Source organism: Aureococcus anophagefferens (assembly GCF_000186865.1).
Source record: "Aureococcus anophagefferens unplaced genomic scaffold AURANscaffold_7, whole genome shotgun sequence".
Taxonomy (NCBI): Eukaryota; class Pelagophyceae; order Pelagomonadales; family Pelagomonadaceae; genus Aureococcus; species Aureococcus anophagefferens.
The window spans coordinates 929,023-948,514 of record NW_008705567.1 but is presented as its reverse complement, the minus strand read 5'-3'; the positions used below and the strand labels follow the sequence as shown (position 1 = coordinate 948,514).

General features: G+C 71.0%; 7 protein-coding genes across 7 annotated transcripts; 4 read left to right on the top strand and 3 right to left on the bottom strand.

The window, feature by feature from the left end:
- Window positions 1–725: 725 nt before the first annotated feature.
- On the top strand, window positions 726–1,265 carry AURANDRAFT_6587 (hypothetical protein; the record flags this gene model as incomplete). The annotated part of the gene is made up of 1 exon (XM_009037745.1): window positions 726–1,265. A coding segment is annotated over one exon (540 nt), but the record flags the coding sequence as incomplete, so codon positions are not given.
- A 494-nt stretch (window positions 1,266–1,759) lies between these two features.
- AURANDRAFT_13179 (hypothetical protein) lies at window positions 1,760–2,446 on the top strand (the record flags this gene model as incomplete). Its single annotated transcript, XM_009038096.1, has 1 exon — window positions 1,760–2,446. A coding segment is annotated over one exon (687 nt), but the record flags the coding sequence as incomplete, so codon positions are not given.
- A 2,438-nt stretch (window positions 2,447–4,884) lies between these two features.
- AURANDRAFT_24923 (hypothetical protein) lies at window positions 4,885–5,617 on the top strand (the record flags this gene model as incomplete). Its single annotated transcript, XM_009038097.1, has 4 exons — window positions 4,885–5,050; window positions 5,101–5,279; window positions 5,328–5,408; window positions 5,459–5,617. 4 exons carry the CDS (start codon window positions 4,885–4,887, stop codon window positions 5,615–5,617), a joined length of 585 nt encoding a protein of 194 aa, XP_009036345.1.
- A 2,088-nt stretch (window positions 5,618–7,705) lies between these two features.
- Window positions 7,706–8,071, bottom strand: AURANDRAFT_14383 (hypothetical protein; the record flags this gene model as incomplete). The annotated part of the gene is made up of 1 exon (XM_009037842.1): window positions 7,706–8,071. A coding segment is annotated over one exon (366 nt), but the record flags the coding sequence as incomplete, so codon positions are not given.
- A 6,185-nt stretch (window positions 8,072–14,256) lies between these two features.
- On the bottom strand, window positions 14,257–15,894 carry AURANDRAFT_71458 (hypothetical protein; the record flags this gene model as incomplete). The annotated part of the gene is made up of 2 exons (XM_009037841.1): window positions 14,257–15,060; window positions 15,189–15,894. 2 exons carry the CDS (start codon window positions 15,892–15,894, stop codon window positions 14,294–14,296), a joined length of 1,473 nt encoding a protein of 490 aa, XP_009036089.1.
- A 311-nt stretch (window positions 15,895–16,205) lies between these two features.
- AURANDRAFT_63501 (hypothetical protein) lies at window positions 16,206–17,051 on the top strand (the record flags this gene model as incomplete). Its single annotated transcript, XM_009038098.1, has 1 exon — window positions 16,206–17,051. The coding sequence occupies one exon, from the start codon at window positions 16,206–16,208 to the stop codon at window positions 17,049–17,051; it is 846 nt and encodes a 281-aa protein (XP_009036346.1).
- Window positions 17,052–18,235: 1,184 nt separating this feature from the next.
- AURANDRAFT_63500 (hypothetical protein) lies at window positions 18,236–18,847 on the bottom strand (the record flags this gene model as incomplete). The annotated part of the gene is made up of 1 exon (XM_009037840.1): window positions 18,236–18,847. The coding sequence occupies one exon, from the start codon at window positions 18,845–18,847 to the stop codon at window positions 18,236–18,238; it is 612 nt and encodes a 203-aa protein (XP_009036088.1).
- Window positions 18,848–19,492: the final 645 nt, after the last annotated feature.

The window sequence follows — 19,492 nt, the reverse complement described above, 5'->3', positions numbered from 1 at the left end:
GCTGCTCGGCCTCGTCTACGCGTTCGCCTTCCCTCGCGGCCTACCGGCAGAACCGCGCGCTGCTCGGGTCCGGCGGCCTCGCGCCGTTCCGCGACCACGTCGAGCGCGGGCAGGCCGCGTTCGCGGGCGACGCGCGGCGCGGCTTCCTCCACCGGCCGAGCGTCTGGTGGTTCCTGGACCGGAGCGACGACAACCTCGACCGCGTCGCGCTCGCGGGCCTCGCGGCGGCGGCCGTCGCCGCCGCCGGCGGCCACTACGCGGGCGTCTTCGCCGCGTGCTGGCTGCTCTACTTTAGCGTCGTCGAGGCCGGCGAGGGGTCGAGCTTCTACAGCTACGGGTGGGAGTCGCAGCTTTTGGAGACGGGCTTCCTCGCGGTCTTCCTCTGCTCCTGGAACGACCGGCGCGCGGCGCCGTCGCTCCCGATCCTCTGGCTCTTCCGCTGGCTCTGCTTCCGCATCTCGATCGGCGCGGGCCTCATCAAGATCCGCGGCGGCAGCTGCTGGGCGAGGAAGGAGTGCCTCTGGTACCACTTCGAGACGCAGCCCGTGCCGAGCCCGCTGTCCTTCGCGTTCCACTTTTTGCCGCGGCGCGCGCTCTCGCGCGGCGTCGACGTCGACCTGTTCGTGCAGCTCTACACGTCGTGCCTCGTGCTCGCGCCGGGGTGGGGCGCGCTCAGGCACGCGCGCCGCGCCGCGGGCGCGGTCCAGGCGGGCTTCATGGTCGCCATCGCCGCGTCGGGCAACTTCTCCATATTGAACCACCTCACGGTCGTCCCCGCGCTCGCCTGCCTGGACGACGGCGTCTTTCGGAGGACCGCGGCGCCGGCGAGGAGGAAGCGTTCCGCGCTCCGCTGGCTCGCGGATCTGGCGGTTGTTGGGGTCGTGGGCTGGCTCTCGCGGCCCGTCGTCGCGAACCTCCTGCAGACGTCGGGCCGGGGCCAGGTCATGAACGCGTCCTTCGACCCGTGGAGGCTGGTGAACACGTACGGCGCCTTCGGGTCCGTCGGCGAGCGGCGCTACGAGCCCATCGTGTCCCTGTCCCCGGACGGCGGCGCGACCTGGACCGAACTGGAGTTCCCCTGCAAGCCCGGCGACGTGGCCCGGCGGCCCTGCTTCTCCGCGCCGTACCACCACCGCCTCGACTGGAACATCTGGTTCATCGGCTTCAAGCCCCACCAGCAGATGCTCCGGGGCCGCGAGCGGTGGCTCTACGCGTTCCTCGCCAAGCTCCTCGACGGCGACGCGCTCGCGCGGTCGCTGCTCGCGCCGGCGTCGCGCGACGACGCGGCGCTCCTCGCCGGGGGGGCGGACGCGCTCGCCAAGGTCGACATGTACCACTACGAGATGCGCGCGCCGCTCTGGGACCTCGCCGGCGAGGCGCTCCGCGAGCTGGGCGCGGCGCCCGTCGTCTGGTGGAACCGCACGTTCACGGAGGTGCTGATTCCGCCCGTGAAGCTCACCGGCGGCCACCTTACCTTTGCGGTGCGGCCGGGGATCTCCTAAATCGCACCTTTCTTGAGCTTCAATCAGGCCTGCTTGAAGGCTGCTTGAACAGATGATGAACATCTGTTGAACCTCTGCCGGATCAACCGAGAGCTCTTTGCTTGCGCGCGCGCGCCGCCGTCGACGCCAGCCAAAACCAGTCATGCGGACCACACCCCCTGCTGCTCGCGATGTGCCTGCCCGGCGCCGGCGCGAAACTGCCGACGGCCACTGCGGCGCTCGGCGACGTGACCCTCGAGACCGCCCTGAGCTTCGGCATCCCGATCGCCGTCGGCGCCGTCGTGACGGCGCTCGACAGCTTCGCCATGGTCACGCAGGGCAACGCGGGCCTCGTCGAGCGCCTCGGCAAATACGACCGCACGCTGCGGCCGGGCCTCCACCTGAAGCTGCCCTTCGTGGAGCGCCTCAGCTGCTACACGTCCGTGCGCGAGCGCGTGCTCGACGTGCCCGCGCAGCGGTGCATCACGATGGACAACGCGCCGCTGACGGCGGACGCCGTCGTCTTCTACCGCATCCGCGACCTCACGCAGGCCAAGTACCGCATCGACGACTACGCCGTCGGTCTTTCCAACCTCATCCTCACGCAGCTGCGATCGGAGATCGGCCAGCTGTCGCTCGACCAGACGTTCACGGCGCGCGAGAAGCTGAACCAGATCCTGCTGCGCGAGGCGAACGCGGTGACGACGAACTGGGGCATCGACGTCGTGCGCGTGGAGGTGCGGGACATCCTGCCGTCGCCGGAGATCGTGTCCGCCATGGAGCTGCAGATGGCGGCGGAGCGGCGGAAGCGGGCCGTGATCCTCGAGTCCGAGGGCGCGAAGCAGTCCGTGGTCAACGCCGCGGAGGCGAGCCGCGACGCCGTCGTCCTCGCCGCCGAGGGCGAGCGGCGGCGCCTCGAGGCCGAGGCCGAGGGCATGGCCTACGCGCTCCGGTCCGTGGCGGACGCGCTCGGCGGCGAGGGCTCGGGGGACGGCGCGGCCGCCGCGGCGCGCCTCCTCATCGACCGCGCGCAGATCGCCGCGAACCTCGCGCTCGCGACGTCGGCGAACGCCAAGGTCGTCGTCCAGGGCGGCGGCGGCGGCGGCCGGACGACGGACGCGGCGCTCTACGGGACGACGCTCGGGCTCGCGCACGACGGCGTCGAGGCCGTGCCGCCCGCGTGAGGGACGCGGCGTAACACGCAAGAGGGAGAGATTTAATTCAGGGGCGGGGACCAGATTCAGGTGCGGGGCCGCGGGTCGCTTCACAGTTTGCCCAGGAACTCCTCGCCGGTCATGGGCGCGGAGAACATGCCGAAGGTGCCCTCCGTCGCGCCGGTCTGGCCCTCGGGCGACGTCGTCGCGCAGAGGTCCGTGAGCGTGATCGTGTTGAAGCCCTTCTCGTAGGCCGTGCGCAGTTCGTGAGGAAGCCGGAGAGCGCGACGGACTCGATCTTGTTGTCACGAGGAGCTGCTCGAGGTTCGTGCCCGGGAAGGCGTCGAGGCCCTTCTTGCCCTCGACGACCAGATCGCCGGCCGCGGGCGCCATCGACGCGTGGAACTCGGCGCCCCACTCGCCCGCCGTGAAGAGCTTGTCGGCGGCGCAGCCCGCGAGGATGCCGAGGCCCTTGTTCGGGTTGTCGGAGCCGTCCGCGGCCTGGGCAGGACAAGAGTGCGAAATTCCCAACTTCAAAGGCTCCTTTCTCGGCCGTTCTCCACTCGTTTCGGCTGATTTTTGGACGAGCGATCATCTCTCGGGACGGTCTCGAAGCGTGGACGCTTTTTCTGGAACGCGCGCGCGCGGAACACCCACGTTGAAGCGACGTTGAATCACTCTTGTCCTGCCCTGTCCGCGGCGAAGGAGATGGGCGCGTGGATCACCGTGACGCCTTTGTCGCGCGCCGCGGCGGCGACCTTCGCCGACTTCTCGAGCATGCCCGTCGCGGCCTGCGCGGCGGAATGGTTCGACGGATCGCGCGCGCGGCGGGAGACGCACCATGGAGTCCTTGACGGCGTCGTGCAGCTTGCCGCCCTCCGTCGTGAACTCGTTCTGGTACTCGATGAGGAGCAGCGCCGTCGTCTCCGCCTTGATCTCCGCGCCGCCGCCTCGGCGGCGGAGAAGACGCGGTCCGCCGACACCTACGATTTTGGTGCGTTTTTGCTCGCGGCGGCGCCAATGCTGGCGTCTCGCGAGCGGGTCGCTTCCTTTGGCATAGCGGCGGAGGAAGGAGCGGATGCCACTCACCGCGACAGTGGCGCGCGGCGCCGCGGCCTTGGGCTGGAAGGCGTCGGAGCTGGCGGCGAGGAGCGCGAGCGCGAGAATCGACTTGGCCATCGTGGATCTCTGGACGAGGATGGCAGGCGCAGGCGGGCTCGAAGGATGCTGGAGTCGACGTCGTGTGAGGTCACCTCGATCGAGTTTTGCTCGCTGTTTTCATTGCAGACCTCGACTTTCGACGTTGCGGTTATGGAACACCGGTGATATCATCCCTCTCGAAGGAAACGCATAGGCAAGGGCTGCCCCGTCGTCTTCGAGAGTGCGCGACGATTCACGAGAGCCTCCAGGTCCTCTATTCCATCGACCAGGTCGGCTCAGCGGCACTCATGGAGTGGGAGCGCGCGCCCCTCGTGCCTCCTTCCCAGGAGAAGCGCGAGCGGCGGCGCCTCGAGGTGTTCCTCGTCGGCGCCGCCCTGAGCTGCGGCGCCCTGCTGGCCTGCGTGCGCTACGCGGCGCCCGCCGCGCGGCCCCTCGCGGCGCTCGCCGCGCAGACGACGAAAGTAGACGGCGCGCAGCGCTGCGCCGCGGCGGCCGCCGCGCTAGCGGGTGACGCGTCCTGCGGCGACTGCGACGGCGCGACGGCGGCCTTCGACATGGCGCGCTACCCCGCGGCGGCGGCGGCGTGCGGCGCCGCGCCGTCGGCCGCGTGCCTCTGGGAGGCCCTCGCGCGGCTCCCGGAGACCTGCGCGGGCACCTTCGACGCCGCGGCGGCCGCGGCCCCGCGCCTCGACGGCGCCTGCGACTGCGGCGTGGCCGCGTTCTGCGCGAGCGGCTGCGGCGAGGGCAACGCGTACTGCGACGCCTTCGTCGCCCAGCACCCGGCGCTGGCGGCGCTCGACGCGCCGGGCGCCGCCGCCGACGCGCTCTGGCGCGACGAGGCCCACTGGTGCTCCCCGGAGGTCCTCGGCGCCATCGCGGACGGCGCCTTCGAGCCGGCGGAGGCGCTCTTCGACGACGCGGACCGCGCGGTGCTCCTCGCCCGGAGGTAGGTTCGTCGAGGGGGGGGGTGGCGCCGCTCATAATCGGTCGCGTTTAGTTTTTTTTTCCTCCGAGTCGCAGTCACGGTGCAACAATCCCTCGTTGCCCTTTCGAAAAAGGCTGCCCCGCTCTCGCGCCGCGCTGCGACCATGACGAACCGGCACAACCCGCCCGTCATCGTGGGCAAGCGGGACGAGAACCCCATCGTCTTCTTCGACATCGCCATCGGGGACCGCGACGTCGGGCGCATCATCATCGAGCTGCGCTCCGACCTCTGCCCCAGGACCTGCGAGAACTTTCGCGCGCTCTGCACCGGTGCGCACCGCTCTCCGCCGGTTCGCGCGCGCGAGAGGTTACGCTCCTAGGCGAGCGCGGCAAGAGCAAGGAGGACAAGGTGCCGCTCCACTACAAGGGGTCCAAGCTCCACCGCATCGTCAACGACAGCCACTGCCAGGGCGGCGACATCCGGAACGGCGACGGCACCTGGAGCGGCTGCACCTTCGGCGACAACACGACCTTCGAGGACGAGAACTTCATCCTGCGGGTGCGTCGGTCCATTGTTTTTTTGTTCCGACGCGGACACCGCGCGCAGCACGTGGGCCCGGGCGTGCTCTCGATGTGCAACCGGGGCCTCGACAGCAACGGGAGCCAGTTCTTCTTCAGCTTCGCCGAGGTGCGATGCGTTCCGCCCTCCGATTCTTTATCGTTTGCCTGCGCGCGCAGAAGAAGGAGTGGGACGAGAAGCACGTCGTCTTCGGGTGCGCGGCGACGCACGAGAGCCTCCAGGTCCTCTACGCCATCGACCAGGTCGGCTCGCCGAGCGGCAAGCCCTCGACCGTGCCCATCATCAAGGACTGCGGCCAGCTCTTCCCGAAGCGATAGCGGACCCGCGGGGCGACGCGCGCGCGAGGCGGGGTGCATACCGGCGAACTTCGCCCGGCGTACTGCGATCTGTACACGTGCGAAAGATGAGTTCATTTACCGTATCCGCCGCAGCTCGAGGTCCCAGACCGTGAGCGCGGGGAAGGGCGGCTGCGACGACCCGTTGCCCCGGAGGATCTGCTTGTAGCCGACGATCGTCGCCTTGCCCCGCCGCGACGTCGGCTCGGGCCGCCAGTCGCTCGACTCGAAGCCGACGGCGTCGCCCGGCGGGAGCTCGACGCGCCGCTTCTCGCCGCGCTGCATGCCGAGCAGCGCGAGCTCGATGCCCGCGGGCACGTCGCGCCGCTCCTTGCCGAGCGTCACGCGGAGGAAGTCGCCCGCGTCGACGGCGCCGCCCGCGTCCTTTTCGAAGCCCAGGCCCCGGCTGTACATGTAGGAGCCGCCGGCGGACGAGATGCTGAACGCGACGTCCGCGACGTCGCCGCGCGCGAGCGCCGGGCCCGTGCCGGCCTTCAGCTGCTTGTAGCGGACGCCGTCGGCGAGGCGCACCGTCGGGTTCGCGGCCTCGGCGGCGGCGACTTTGGCGTCGCCAAGCTCGCGGCAGGTCTCGATGTCGGCGCACTTGGCGCCGGCGACGCGCGGCGCCGCGACGGCGGCGACGGACGACCGGAGCACGGCGCGCCGCGGGACGCGCAGGGCGCGCGGCGTCGCGGCCAAGAGGGCGCAGCAGAGGGCGTGGAGCATGTCGGAGCCGGCTCTCGTCCGCGGCAAGAACCCTGATCAGCGAGCGATGTTGAGTCTGCACGTTCGGGGCAGCCTCGCAAAGGAAACCGACCGTGAAGCCGAGCCTCAATTGCACATCCTGCGCTTGCTTGAAGAACGCACCCAATTGCCCCCCCGTTGAAACAAAGCGCATTGCTGCTCCAGATCGAAAGAACGTGAAGCCTCGGAGTGCATCCTTCGGAGCGCATCCTTCGCAATGGCACAGGTCATCATCTCCCCGCAGACCGACGCGCCGCTGCGGCGCGCGCCGACCTGGGACGACCTCGTCCTCCTCGACCAGCCCTGCGTTCCCCTCGACTTCTGGACCGACCAGCCCGTGCTCCGCCAGTTCCTCAAGAACGCCCAGGAGGGCTGCGCGCCGACGAAGCGGCGCCGCGGCGACGACGCCCGGGACGGCCCCCGCCCGAAGCGGCCCGCGCCCGCCGGCGCGCCGCCGACGCCCGTCCTCGCGGCCCGCGACGTCGAGCCTCTCGCGCCGCCGCCGCCGCCGCCCGCGCCGCCGGGGCCCTCGCGCCGGGCCCTCGGCGACCCCTGGGGCGACATGTTCGACCTGCCGCCGGACTCGGGCCTGCTGCTGGGCATCGAGGACCTCGCCTTCATGCAGCCCGACCGCCGCACGTTCTGAGCGCGCGGCCGCGCCCCCGGCGCCGGAGACCGCGCGGAGAAAATTTCCCGTATGCGAACCCCTCCGGCGCCGCCCGCCCTGTTTCCTGTTTCCCCAATCGCCCCGCCGTCTGTGATCGTCCGCCTCCTCGAAGACCCCGCGCGCGCGGGGACGCGAGCGTCCCCGCGCCCGCCTCGAGGCGGCCGACCCCCGACGCCACACCACTAAGTCCCCGTCCTGAGCATGCTTAGCCCGTGGGGAAAACGAGCGCGCCCCTACCACGCGTAGTCCGTGCCGCCCTTGCCCTTCTTCTTCTTCTTGCCCTTGGCCTGCGCGGCCTCGCGCTTCGACGTCTCCTCCCAGCGCGCGGCGAAGGCGTCGAAGCCGTCCTGCCGCTCCTGGCGCCGCGCGGCGAACATGGCCAGCAGGTGCGACGGCGGCTCGCCGCCCTTGGGCCGCTTCGCGCCGCTTCCGCCGCGCGCCGCGGCCTTTCGCTTCGTCGGCGTCGGCTCCTCGTCCGACTCGCTCCCGAGGTCGACCTTCGCCTCGTCGTCCTCCTCCTCCTCGTCGTCGTCGTCGTCCTCCTCGTCCTCGTCGTCGTCGCTGTCGAGCTCCTCGGCGTCGGCCTCGAGCTCCGCGATCGCCATGACGCGCGTCTTCGACGCGTCGAAGCCCTTCTTGAAGCGCTTCGGCAGCTCCTTGTCCTTGAAGGCCTTGGCGAGCATGGCCACGTAGCGGTCGGCGTCGCCGTCCGTCGAGCCGATGATCGCCTCGAGGATCCGGCTCACGTCGCCGTCGTGCCGCTCGCAGTACGCGAGCACGTCCGCGCGCTCCGCGGCGCTCTCGTGGTAGCCGCTCTCGAAGGCCTCGATGTCCTCCTCGGAGATCTCGACGCCGCGGTACCGCTCGTACGCGGCCTCGAAGCCCTCGTCGTCGTCGCCGACGGTTCCGGCGCGGTCGTAGCGCTTCCGCCGCGCGGGGTCGCTCAGCACGTCGTAGGCCCGCTTGAGCGCGTGGAAGTCCGCGGCGGCCGCCGCGTCGCCGGGCCGCTTGTCGGGGTGCACCTTGCGCGCGAGCGCCTGCGGACGGTTGGGCGTGAGGCGCCGCGCCCAATTTAAAAATGCACGCGCGGCGGCGCGCGTAGTAGGCCTTGCGGAGCTCGGACTCGGTCGCGGTCTTTTCGACCTTGAGCAGCGCGTAGAGGCAGACCTAAGAGTGGAGTGATGGCAGGCGGTGTTGGGAAGGTGGCGGAGGAGGCACGAGCACCTTTGCCATATTGTTGCTTGCCGAAAGTCAACGAGCCGAAATTGACCTTCACTCTTCCAAGCAGCCCACCTCGCCGCAGTTTGGGCGGCGGCGCACGTGCTCGTGGCCGCCGCCGGCGCCGGCGCGTCCCTCGGACGCTCGCAGCCCGCGCAAAACCCGCCGGCGCGCCGCCGAGCATGGCCATGGACTGCGTCGCCGTCAAGGGCAACGCGAAGGTGCTCCTCATCAGCATCGCGCTCTTCGGGACCATCACGACGATCCAGTTCTTCTTCGCGCTCGCGAGCCACAGCGACGCGCTCCTCGTGGACTGCGCGTCCATGCTCGTGGACACGCTGACCTACGTGGGCAACCTCTACAGCGAGTGCCGGCGGAAATCGACGGCGATGTCGCCGGCGGAGAAGGCGCGGTTCTCGCTCGCGACGTCCGCGCTGTCGCTCGCCGTGCTGTTCACCATCACGGGCTGGGGCCTCAGCGACGCCATCGGCACGATCACGGCCAAAAACGTCGAGGACGACCTCGACGGCGCCGTCGTCGTCGCGTCCGCCGTTCCGGAGCCCGTCGAACCACGGAAGCGAAGTTTATATTGCACTGTTCGTAGGTTCGGCGTCTTCGGCATCGTCTTCGATTTCTGCGCCTTCTACGCCTTCGGCAAGTACGGCGACCCGGCCAAAAGCGACGGCGGCGACGAGAAGCAGATCGACGTCCGCGCGTCCGAGATGAACATGTGGACGGCGATCTCGCACGTCGGCGCGGACTCCGTGCGCTCGCTGACGTCCATCGTCATCGGCGTCGTCGCCCTGAGCGCGCGGCGCGCCAACGGCTCCCTCGCGGACGCGTGGGGCGCGCTCTTCTCGTCCTGCACGATCATCGCGTCCGCGTTGCTCATCGCCGTGGAGCTCCTCCGCGGCGTCGTCGCCTACCGCCGGGCGCGCAAGGAGCCGCCGCCCGCGGGGCTGCTCCGCGGCTTCGCGTCGTTGCGCGCGGACTTCGTCGCGCGCGCCGTCACGCGCGCGACGTCCGCGAGCTCCGACGACGAGGCCGCGGCCGACGTCGAGCTGCCGCCGCGCGAGCCCGAGCCGGGCGACGCGCACCTCGTTTAAACGCGTTAGAGCTCGGCGCGCGACATGTAGCCGAGGTCCGACGCGACGTACGACTCGCCGACGATCTTCGGGTCCAGCGCCGCGAGCTGGGGCCGGAACCTGGCGAAGGCCGCCGACTTCTTGTGGACGTCGAGGTAGGCCCGTTCCTTGTCCGCGTAGCGTTCGATGATGATGATCATTCGGTCGTTCCTGTCCGAGCGGGCGAGCTCGTACGAGAGCGTCCCCGGCTCCGCGGCGCGGCAGTGGTCCGCCTCGGGCCGCCAGGCGTCCTCGGCGGCCATGCGGTCCTCGACGGTCTTGAACTCGAGCTGGACGAGGAGGAGGAACGACTGCTCGGGCGGCGGCGTCGTCGGCTGGCGGCGCGGGAAGACGTAGCCCAGCACAAAGGCCGCGGCGGCGTAGGCCACGACGGTCGCCGTCGTGTGCACGCGCGTGCCCATGATCGTTCTTGTTGTTGTTTCGCGGTGCTTTTGCGGCGGTAATTGTGGGCTGACGGAGCTAAGGGTTGGCCATCAGCAGCTCTGTCTATGGTGAAGATGTCAAGAGCAGATCAGATGCAGATCAGCGAGCTGTGGATGCTGTTGCAGAGACGATGTGAGCTCTAAACATGGCAGCTCTAGACATCACTAACAACAAGTCCCTGGTCCTCGTCGGCTGCGGCTGGTTCGCCTGCCGGACGCACTGCGAGTCGCTGCGCAAGTTGAAGGTCGACGTCGTGGGCGTCTGCGCTCGCACGCAAGCGTCGCGCGGCCGCGCGCTGAAAAAGCTCAAACATGCGGCGATCGCGGAGTTCGACAGCGTCGAGGCCTGCGCGCGCTCGGGCGCGCGCGTCGCGCTCGTCGCGCTGCCGGCGGCGGCGCACGCAGAACGCCGTGGAGGCGCTCCTCGCCGCGGGGCTCCACGTAATCACCGAGAAGCCCGGCTCCTGGTCGCCGGCCGCGGCCGCGGCGCTGCGCGACGCCTACGACGCGCGAATTTCGAAAACGCAGCAGCTCCGCGCGCTCGAGAACTGGGCGTCGAAGCCGGGCGTTCTGCGGGTCGCCGCGCTCCTCGACCGGCGGCCCGCCGCGCGCGCCTACGCGTGGCGCGTGCGCCGGCGGCGCGCGGCCGCGGGCGACTGGCGCCGCAGCGACGCGACGGCGGAGCTCCTCGACGTCCTCGTGCACGTCGTCCGCGCGTGCCGCGTCTGGTTCGGCGACTGCGGCGACGTCGCCGGCGACGTCCGAGCGGACGCGGACGCGCTCCGGGCTACAATGACCCTGCGCCACGCGCGCGCCGCGGGCACCGTGGAGCTCGTGCTCTTCGACGGGCCGGGCGACGAGACAGCGACCTGCGAGATCCGCGACGGGAGCGCGGCGTTGACCTGGGACCTGGACGCGCGCGTCGTCGTCGCGTTCGACGGCGCCGCGGAGACGATCCCCGGCGACGGCTGGGTCGCCGGCGGCTGCAAGGCGGCCCTCGCCGAGGCGCTGGCCGCCTGCGGCGGCGCCGCGACGGCGGAGACGACGTGTTTCTGGGAGGCGCTGCGCGACTGCGACGCGTGCTGGCGCGCGCTCGGAACCGTCGGCTTCCGGGCGCCGCCGCGGGGGTTCTGCGACGCGTTGCCCCGGGGCCGGGGCCACTCCCGGGACCCGCGGCCGCGGGACGGCGGCGACTGCCTCGGGTCGCGGCTCGTGGACGTCACGGACGGCGTCGCGGTCGTCGAGGCCGGCATGGTCCTCGCGGACCTCAACGCGGCCCTGCGCGCCCGCGGGGACGCTCCCGTCCTGGCCCGTCTTCCAGAGAGCACGGTCGGCGGCGCCGTCGCCACGGCGTCGCACGGGGGCACGCTGAGCGACGCCGTCGTCGGCGCGCGCGTCGTCGAAAACGGCCGGAGCTTCTGGCTCGACGACGGCGACGAGCTCCTGCGGTGCTACCGCGCGAGCGCCGGGCGCCTCGGCGTCGTCGTGGAACTGGCGCTGCGCACCGTTGCGACCTTCGAGGTCGTCCGGTCGACGCGCGCGCTCCGCGAGCCCCTCGAGGCGCGGCCCGACTGGCTCGCGGCGACGTTCGCGGCCGCGGACCACGCCATGGTCTGGTGGCGCGTCGACCGAGGCGTCGCCGTCGCGCTCGCGCTCGACGCCGCGGCCGGCGGCGACGCGGCGCCGTACGACGGGCGCAACTTCGCGCCCTACCCGCCCGCGCTCACGGACCTGCTGGGCCCCGTCTTCCCCGAGGCCGAGGGCTACACGTCCCAGTACGCCGTCGCGGACGACGTGCCGGGCGCGCTCCGGGACGTCCGCGCGGCCGTCGGCGGCGACGCCGGCGCCGTCGTCGAGCTCAAGTGCCTCGCAGCGTCGGACCGCGCGCACCTGGGCCCCAACGCGGGACCCGGCGGCGGCGTCGTCACGTGCTTCAACGTCTGGGTGCGCGCGCCGCCGCCGGCCTGGGTCGCCCGGGTCGAATCCGCGCTCGCCGCGCGCGGCGCCGCGCCGCACTGGGGCAAGGCCGTCGACCTGCCGCCGGGCTTCGCGCGCCCGGAGCTCGCGGCCTTCGACGCCGTCGCCGCGGCCCGCGGCGGCGCCCCGCTCCTGGACCCGCGCGCGCGGACGCGGTGGCGGTAATTTCCTCGTTCTTGCACCTCGCGAAATAATTCGCGCAATGATGGGCTGCCTCAAATGGTGATGCTGAGACACGCTCTCTTGGTCGCCGCGCTGGCGGTCGCGGGCGCCGGGACGCGGCCCTTCGGCGCGAACCTGCCCGAGGGCTTCGTCGCCGCGCCGGACGTGAGCTGCGAGCGCGACATGGCGGCGACGAAGCGCTGGAAGGGCTTCGAGGGCGCGTCGGCGGCGCCCTGGACCGCGGCGACGCGGCGCGCCGCGCGCGAGGCGCTCGACGCGCCCCCGCCCAAGCTCGAGCGGCCCCGGGTCTTCGTCTACCCGACGCCGGCGGCCTTCGAGAACCTCACGAACCTGCTCAAGTGGGACCACGAGTACGACGCCGACGAGTTGGACTACGTCGCGGGCGTCGCCGCGGGCCAGCCGCCGCGGACCTACACCTTCCTGGACCTGACGGTCGGGCCCCACGCGTCGTCGACGCGCTATGCGAAAAACGCGGACGGCCACCTCGTGTGGACGCCGAACTTCGAGGCGCTCGGCGCGGTCCGCGGCGACGACGTCCTCGCGCCGCGCGCGCAGCACGCGGTGGGGCTGGCGCTCCACCGGGGCCTGGGCGTGGCCTACGACAACGTCGTCGACGACCCCAACGCGGCGGACCTGTTCTTCGTGCCCTACCACGAGTCCGTGCCGCCGCCGTCGAACGCGTTCGCCATCGGCGAGGAGCGGTGCCGCGTCGTCCGCAAGCATTTCGTCGAATTGCTCGAGGCGATCTGGGACGCGCACCTCGCCGAGTTCGTCCCGAACGGCAAGGACTACTCCTTCATGGACCGGCGCTGGGGGCGGGACCACTTTCTGGGCGCGTCGCGCGCGTGGCGCGCGGCGCGGGACACGGGTGCCCAACTTCAAAGGCTCCAAGCTCGGTTTCCGCTCGTTTCGGCTGATTTTTGGACGAGCGATCAACTTTCGGAGCGCTCTCGAAGCATGGATGTTTTTTTCTGGAACGCGCGGCACACTCGCGTCGAAGCGCCGTCGCATCGCCCGTTTCCCGCCCAGGTGGCACACGGAGGCGCGCGAGCTGACGCCGACGCGGAGCCGCCACGAGGCCTGCCGCGAGGCGGAGCAGTTCTCGGCCTGGCGCCAGGCGCGCGTGCTGAGGGTGGAGAACCAGGACCACTTCCGCCGCGCGTACCTCCGGGACCACCCCGTGCCGCACGTCGCCGCGCTCCTGCCCCGGGGCCCGCGGTGGGACGCGTTCGACGCGCGCGAGAAGCGGAGCCAGGCCGTCGCCTGGGCGCGGGCGCCCCGCGACGGCGCCGCCGTGCGGCCCGCGCTGGCGGCGGCCTGCGGCGCGCTGGGCTCGCGCCACGGCGGCTGCGTCGAGGTGCTTGCCTGTGTGGAAATCAGTCCAGGGGTCCTGACCAAACTTCAAAGTTCTCTGGCTCGGTCAAATCGATGTCGATTCGGCTGTTTTTTGGACGAATCGTTTGCTCTCGTCGAGTTCTCGAAGCACAGCCGAAAAGATCGCGTCGAGACCGTCAAGTACGCGCAGATTGAAGTCGAAATTCCACGCAGGTGCCCGCGCGGCACCGCGACGCGTCGCCCTACCTCTTCAACGCGACGTTCAGCCTCGAGGTGCCGGGCTCCGGCGCGGCGAAGCGGGGCATCGTCGACGCGCTGCTGGCGGGGACGATCCCCGTCGTGCTCCGCGGCGCCGCGCCCGTCGTCGCGCCGGGCCAGCCGTTGTCGAAGACCTTGGACGCGTTCCGCGCGGCGCCCTTCTTCGACCCCTTCGCCCAGACGGATTTATGGCCCTGGCACTGGCCGGCCCAGGAGCTGACGTCCCTATCCGTGTCGCGCCGGGACCTGAAGGAGCGGGGGCTCCGCGCGCTCCTCGACGACGTCGACGACGAGCAGCTCGCGCTCATGCGGAAGCTGAACCGCAAGTACGCCAAGTCGCTCGCGTGGCCGCTGGACGCGTCGCTCCGGTCCGCGCCGCAGAACGCGCTGACCGTGGCGCTCCACCACCTCCACCGCCTCAACGCGCGCGAGCTCTTCAAGGCCGAGGCCGCGCTGAGCAAGCGCCAGCGGCGCCAGAAGCTGCCGGGGGACCCGTGCTTCGACTGCCCGGACTTCAACCCGGCGCCGCCGTCCTTCGTCCAGGAGGAGTACGTCTACCCGGAGACGTCGCCCGCGTCGACGCACCCCCTCGGCTTCTACTGACCCACAAGCGCGGGGCCCCCCGGCGGCCCGCAGCGCACGGCGCGCGTCGACGGCGCGCTAAGACACACGCGACGGATTATGCTTATATGTACGGGGGCGCGCACCCCTAGGCCGCCTCGTCGATCTTCGCGCGGGACGCGGACGTCTTCTCCGGCTCCTTCATGGGCGCGAGGCCGAGCTTGATCATCATCTCCGAGAACTCCTCCAGCGAGATGGACCCGGAGCCGTCGACGTCGAACTCGGCGAACATGGCCGAGACCTTGTCCACGTCGACCTGCTTGGCGCCGCGGCGGAGGAGCACGGACGGCTTCGCCGCGGCCGGGTCCGCGGTCTCCGCGTCGTCCTCGGCCTCCAAGTAGCGGCCGACGCGCCACGCGACCTTGGCCACGAACTCCTCCGTCGTCAGCCCGTCGGGCCCGGCCATGTCCCAGGTGCCCTGGCCGTACACAAAGGTGTTGTGCATCGCGCGGCGGAGCGTGGCGACGAAGTGGTGCGTGCGCCGCGCGGTCTCCGTGTCGCCGTCGAGGTCAGCGGCGTGGGCCAGCGCGCCCATGATGGCCTCGGCCATGCCCAGGGGGTTGAAGGACGTCGCCTCGCCGCGGAGGTGGGCGTGCCACAAATCGGACACGGTCCCGTGGGACGCCTCGAACTCCTTGATGAGCGTGCCGTCGTCGTTGCGGCCCACGAGGTTCGACGTGATGAAGCCCGGGGACCGGTGCACCTGGGCGACCTCGTCCGTGAGCATGTCGCCGTCGTAGTTGTGGGCCGACATGCCGAAGCCGCCGCGCGTCCAGCGGATGATCTGCATCGTCGCCGCGTCCGAGATGAGGTGCTGGAGCTCGCCGCCCGTCGCGTCGAGCAGCCCCGCCTCGCCTGGGCAGCAAAAGGGTGATTCAACGTCGCTTCAACGTGAGTGTTCCGCGCGCGCGCGTTCCGGAAAAAGCGCCCACGCGTCGAGACCGCTCCGAGAGATGATCGCTCGTCCAAAAATCAGCCGAAACGAGTGGAAAACGGCCGAGATCGGAGCCTTTGAAGTTGGGAATTTCGCTCTCTTGTGCTGCCCCGGGCCTCGCGGAACGCGTCCGCGTACTTGGCGTCGAAGAGCTCCTTGTGGATCTGCCAGAAGGGCTCCTGCCACTTGAAGACCGTCTTCTTCGTGACGACGTAGGGCGTGACGCCCGCCTTCAACGTCCGGCTGAAGAAGTGGTCCGCGAGCGCCGCGACGTTGTCCAGCGGGTTGTGGTAGACGACGGCGACGTTGCGGTCGTTCTCGAGCTTGCGCGCGTCGACGATGAAGGGCTCGACGTCGTCGTCCTCGGGGAAGAAGGTCGTGATGAGGCGGCCCTTGCCCACCTCCTTCCACCCGGCGCCGTACTCGCCGCCGACCGCGTGGCGCTCGAAGAGCACGGGCGACTTGAAGCCGAGCTCGACGCCCTCGATGTGGATCGTGTCCCGCGAGATGGTCACGCCGTCCCAGCCCCGGCGCATGGCCCCGTTGGGACTCGGCAGGGCCTTGGACAGGCCCATGGACGCGACCTGCTCCGCGGACGGCGTCACCGTCGGCTCCTTGAAGATCGCGCCGAGGCGCTTGCCCGCCTCGACGGCGTCGCGGAGCTCCTGGTCGTCGGACGCGTCGCGCGCCGCGCAACTGAGATCGAAGGTCTCCCACTTGGACGTGTCGATGAAGGGCTCGATCCACTGGTCCATCATGAGCTGCGACGCGTACCGCGTCATCTCCTCGCCCTTGATATAGACCAGGGGCAGCGGGCCGATCTTGGCAGAGGCGGTGCTGAAGGAGCGCGCCGTCGCTCGCGCGGCGCGCATGGTCGAGAGCATGATTGTGGGTGTGGTTGCGGAACCGCGAATTCGGCAGCCGGACATCTGGCAAGGCGCGGAGACGAGGCGAGTCTGGCGAAAGTGTTTGTGCTTCATCACTTGTTGCACCAAGCGGCAACGTCAAATCAACACCACATGTTGCAGCCCGACGCAAGCTCCTGGAGACTTCGTTGGCCCAGGCGATGGCGCGCAAGAAGAACAAGGGCACCAAGCGCGGCGAGAAGGAGAACGCGCAGACCAAGGCCGACGCCTTCGCGGCGCAGGTCGGCCAGGGCAGCAAAGCGAAGAAGGCGCCCAAGGATGCGAAGCCGGCCGCGACGCAGCCCCTGAAAGCGCCGGCGGATGGACCGGCGCCGACGCCGCCGGCGACGCAGCCCCCGAACACGGAGACGCAGCAGCCCCCGAACACGGAGACGCAGCAGCCCCCGAACACGGAGACGCAGCAGCCCCTGGAACCGCCGGCGGAGACGCAGCCCCTGAAACCGCCGGCGGAGACGCCGCCGCTCCTCGACGACGACGCCGCGGCGGACCTCGCGAAGCGCCTCGAGGCCGCGCGGCTCGAGGGCGAGCGGCTCAAGGCCGAGGCCGCGCGCGAGCCGCCGGCGACGCCGAGCCCGGTGGCGGCCGAACCCTTCCTCTCGCCGGCGACGGCCGCGGCGCCGTCCTACGAGAGCCTCCTCTCCGACGAGAGCCTCCTCGCGGCCATCGGCGGCGCCGCGGACGTCGACGACGCGCCGCTGTCGGCGTCGGACCGGGCGCGCCTCGCCCTGGAGACCATGCGCTCCGAGGCCGCGGCCTTCGCGCGCGCGAAGAAGGAGTCGCCCGCGCCGTCGCCCGTCGTCGCGCCGCCGCCGCCGCCGCCGCCGCCGGCCCGCGAGGAGGCCGTCGCCGACGAGGACGAGGGCGCGCGGGAGCGGCTGCGGCTCGCGAGCGAGCGCGCGAAGGCGATGATGGCGTCCTTCCGCGCGGAGGCGTCGGCCTACGCGGAGGAGAAGCGCGCGGCGCGGGAGGGGGCGGCGTCGCCGTGAGGTGGTGGGGGTCGGTAAATTAACGAAAGCATGTCTGGCGGCTTTCTACCTAGGGGAGGGCGCGGACTTGGCGGCGGACGTCTCGATAGAGGTCGTCGATAGGCGTCTCGATCGGACGTCGATCGGAAATCGGCGAAGTTGCCCGACGCCCACGCCGGCGGCGCACGCCAGGAGCAGCTCGCGCCAGAAGGCCGGCGTCGGCGTGTCGAGCAGCGCCGCGTAGCCTACCGATCGGTTTTCAGCCGACGCCTCTCGCACAGGACGCGGGGCTCCCGCGGTGGTGCGCGCCGATCCAGTCGAAGCGGTCGTCCTCGGCGGCGGCCGCCGTCTCCTGGAGCACGCGGCCGTTGTAGTGCGCGATTGCGTCGTGGTCGCGCGCGAGCTTCGCGTCGACGAGCGCGCCGGCGAGCGTCTTCGTCGCCGTGCCGCCCTGGCCGGGGCAGACGAGCAGGGGATGCTTCGAGGTCCGCGCAAAGAAGTCCGCGGCGCCGAACGCGCGCCACGACCTGGCCTCGATCTTCTCCAGACCGCGCGGCGCCCAGGGCTCCGCGCGGCCGTTCTCGAGCATCTCCGCGACGGCGGCGTCCTCGACCTTGGCCCGCTGCCACGTCGACGGACAGGCGGACCCGTAGGCCGCGAGGAGCTCGCCGGCCTCCGCGGCGTCGGCGCGCGCGCACCTCGACAGCCGAGCCCGCGACGCGACCTTGGACGGAGGCGTGTGCGCGGCGCCGAGCACGACGGCGAGGCGCGCCCGCGGGTAGGTCGCCAACAGTTCCTGCCAGTGGGCTAGAACCGCGGGGCCGACGACCGCGTCGTAGCCGTCGAAGCGACGAAAGTCGAAGTTCGTGGTCTCGGCCGCGCGCCGCAGCGCCTTCCGCGCCGCGGCGGCGCCGGCGACGCGCATGCTCTGCGCGAGCTTCGCCTCGACGCGCTGCGTCAGTTGCGCGGCGTCGCGGCCGACGGCGGCGACGAGCAGCGGCGCCGACGCGTTGCTCACCTTGCCGCAGAGCATGGCGCGGAGCGTCGCGATGGTCGCCGCCGACTCGCGGACGATGGCGGCGCGCCGCGCGGCCTCGATCGTGTCGTTGTTGTTGGCTGCCGCCGCTACCGCCAGACGAAAGAGAGCCTAATCATCTGTGGCAGCCCATATTTTTGCGCAGAACCATCGTTGATTGAATCCAAAGTTACCCACACGCGTCGCAGCGGCTCGCCGGGATGCCCGCGGCGCCGGCGACGTTGCGGCAGAGGGCCAGGGCCGCGAGTCGCGCATAGGCGTCCGTCGCGGCCGGCGCGTCGTCCGGGCAGTGGCCGCGGCCGAAGGCCTTGGCCGCCGCGGGCTCGCAGACGCAGACGTTGTAGTAGCCGTGCGTCGCCGAGGACTCCGCCTCCGTCCCGTTGAACGCCGGGCCGAGGCCGCTGTCGACGGGCGATTCGCGCACGTCGAGCGCGCCCACCGTCGTGTGCAGATGCAGCCAAAACACGTTGACTACATGGACCGCGTCGTGGTCGGGGAGCGCGGCCATGGCGTCGAGCCACGCGACCGTGTTCGGGAACGGCGCGAAGTCCCACGTGTGTTCCTCATCGAGGCGGGCGTGCTCGAACGACGGGTTGGCGCCGACGGGCGTGATGTCGACGCGCGCGTCCGTGAGCGTGAGCGCGTTGAGCGCGCCCTGGACGTCCTCGGCCGGCGCGCCCCAGTCGAGGCAGGCCGCGCGCTCGGTGTCATACTGGAGCTCGTAGTAGGAGCCCTCGATGTAGGCGCCGTCGAGCGCGAGGTGCACGGTCTTCTGCTCCATCGCGCCGCCCTGGACGAAGGTCTCGACGTCGAGGCCCGCGACGTCGTGCGGGTTCTCCGCGCAGAGGCGGCTCGGCGAGCGCCAGAGCGTGGGCGGGAGCCGCCGCGGCGAATCGGTCCAGGACCGCCCAGACGTCCCCGGGCCGTCTCTCCGACTGGCGCTTTGCCGCCCACCGGGCAGCCGACGATCGGCAGCCCCGGACCAGCAGCAGTCGGCGTTGGCGCGCGGCCCGCCGGTCGAGATCTCGCGCAGCGTTTGAAGCGGCGGTCGGCGGACGCGGAGCACCGCACGCGCATGGCGCACACGAAGCCCCGACTCTCCAAGCTGTGATGGTCGAATGACATTGTGTTCATGGCCTCGACCGAGCGAGGCGAGATCCCTCGTTTGATGTACACATTTGTTTGCCCTTCCATGTCGATGGATTGCGTTTACCCGGCAATGCCGAAGCCAATCGTCGACGCGCATCGCGCAGCTCATCTCGGCCAGCGCGTTGTCATGTCCGTCGTCGCGCGGCGGCGCGGCGCCAGTCGTAGCTCTGCGTCTGCGGTCGCTGTAACCATCACCATCACGAGCGGGCAGCGTGCAACGTCAAAATGCGCCGCTAGCTGCTCGCGCCTCCGGCTCCATCCGCAGCGAATCTCTNTG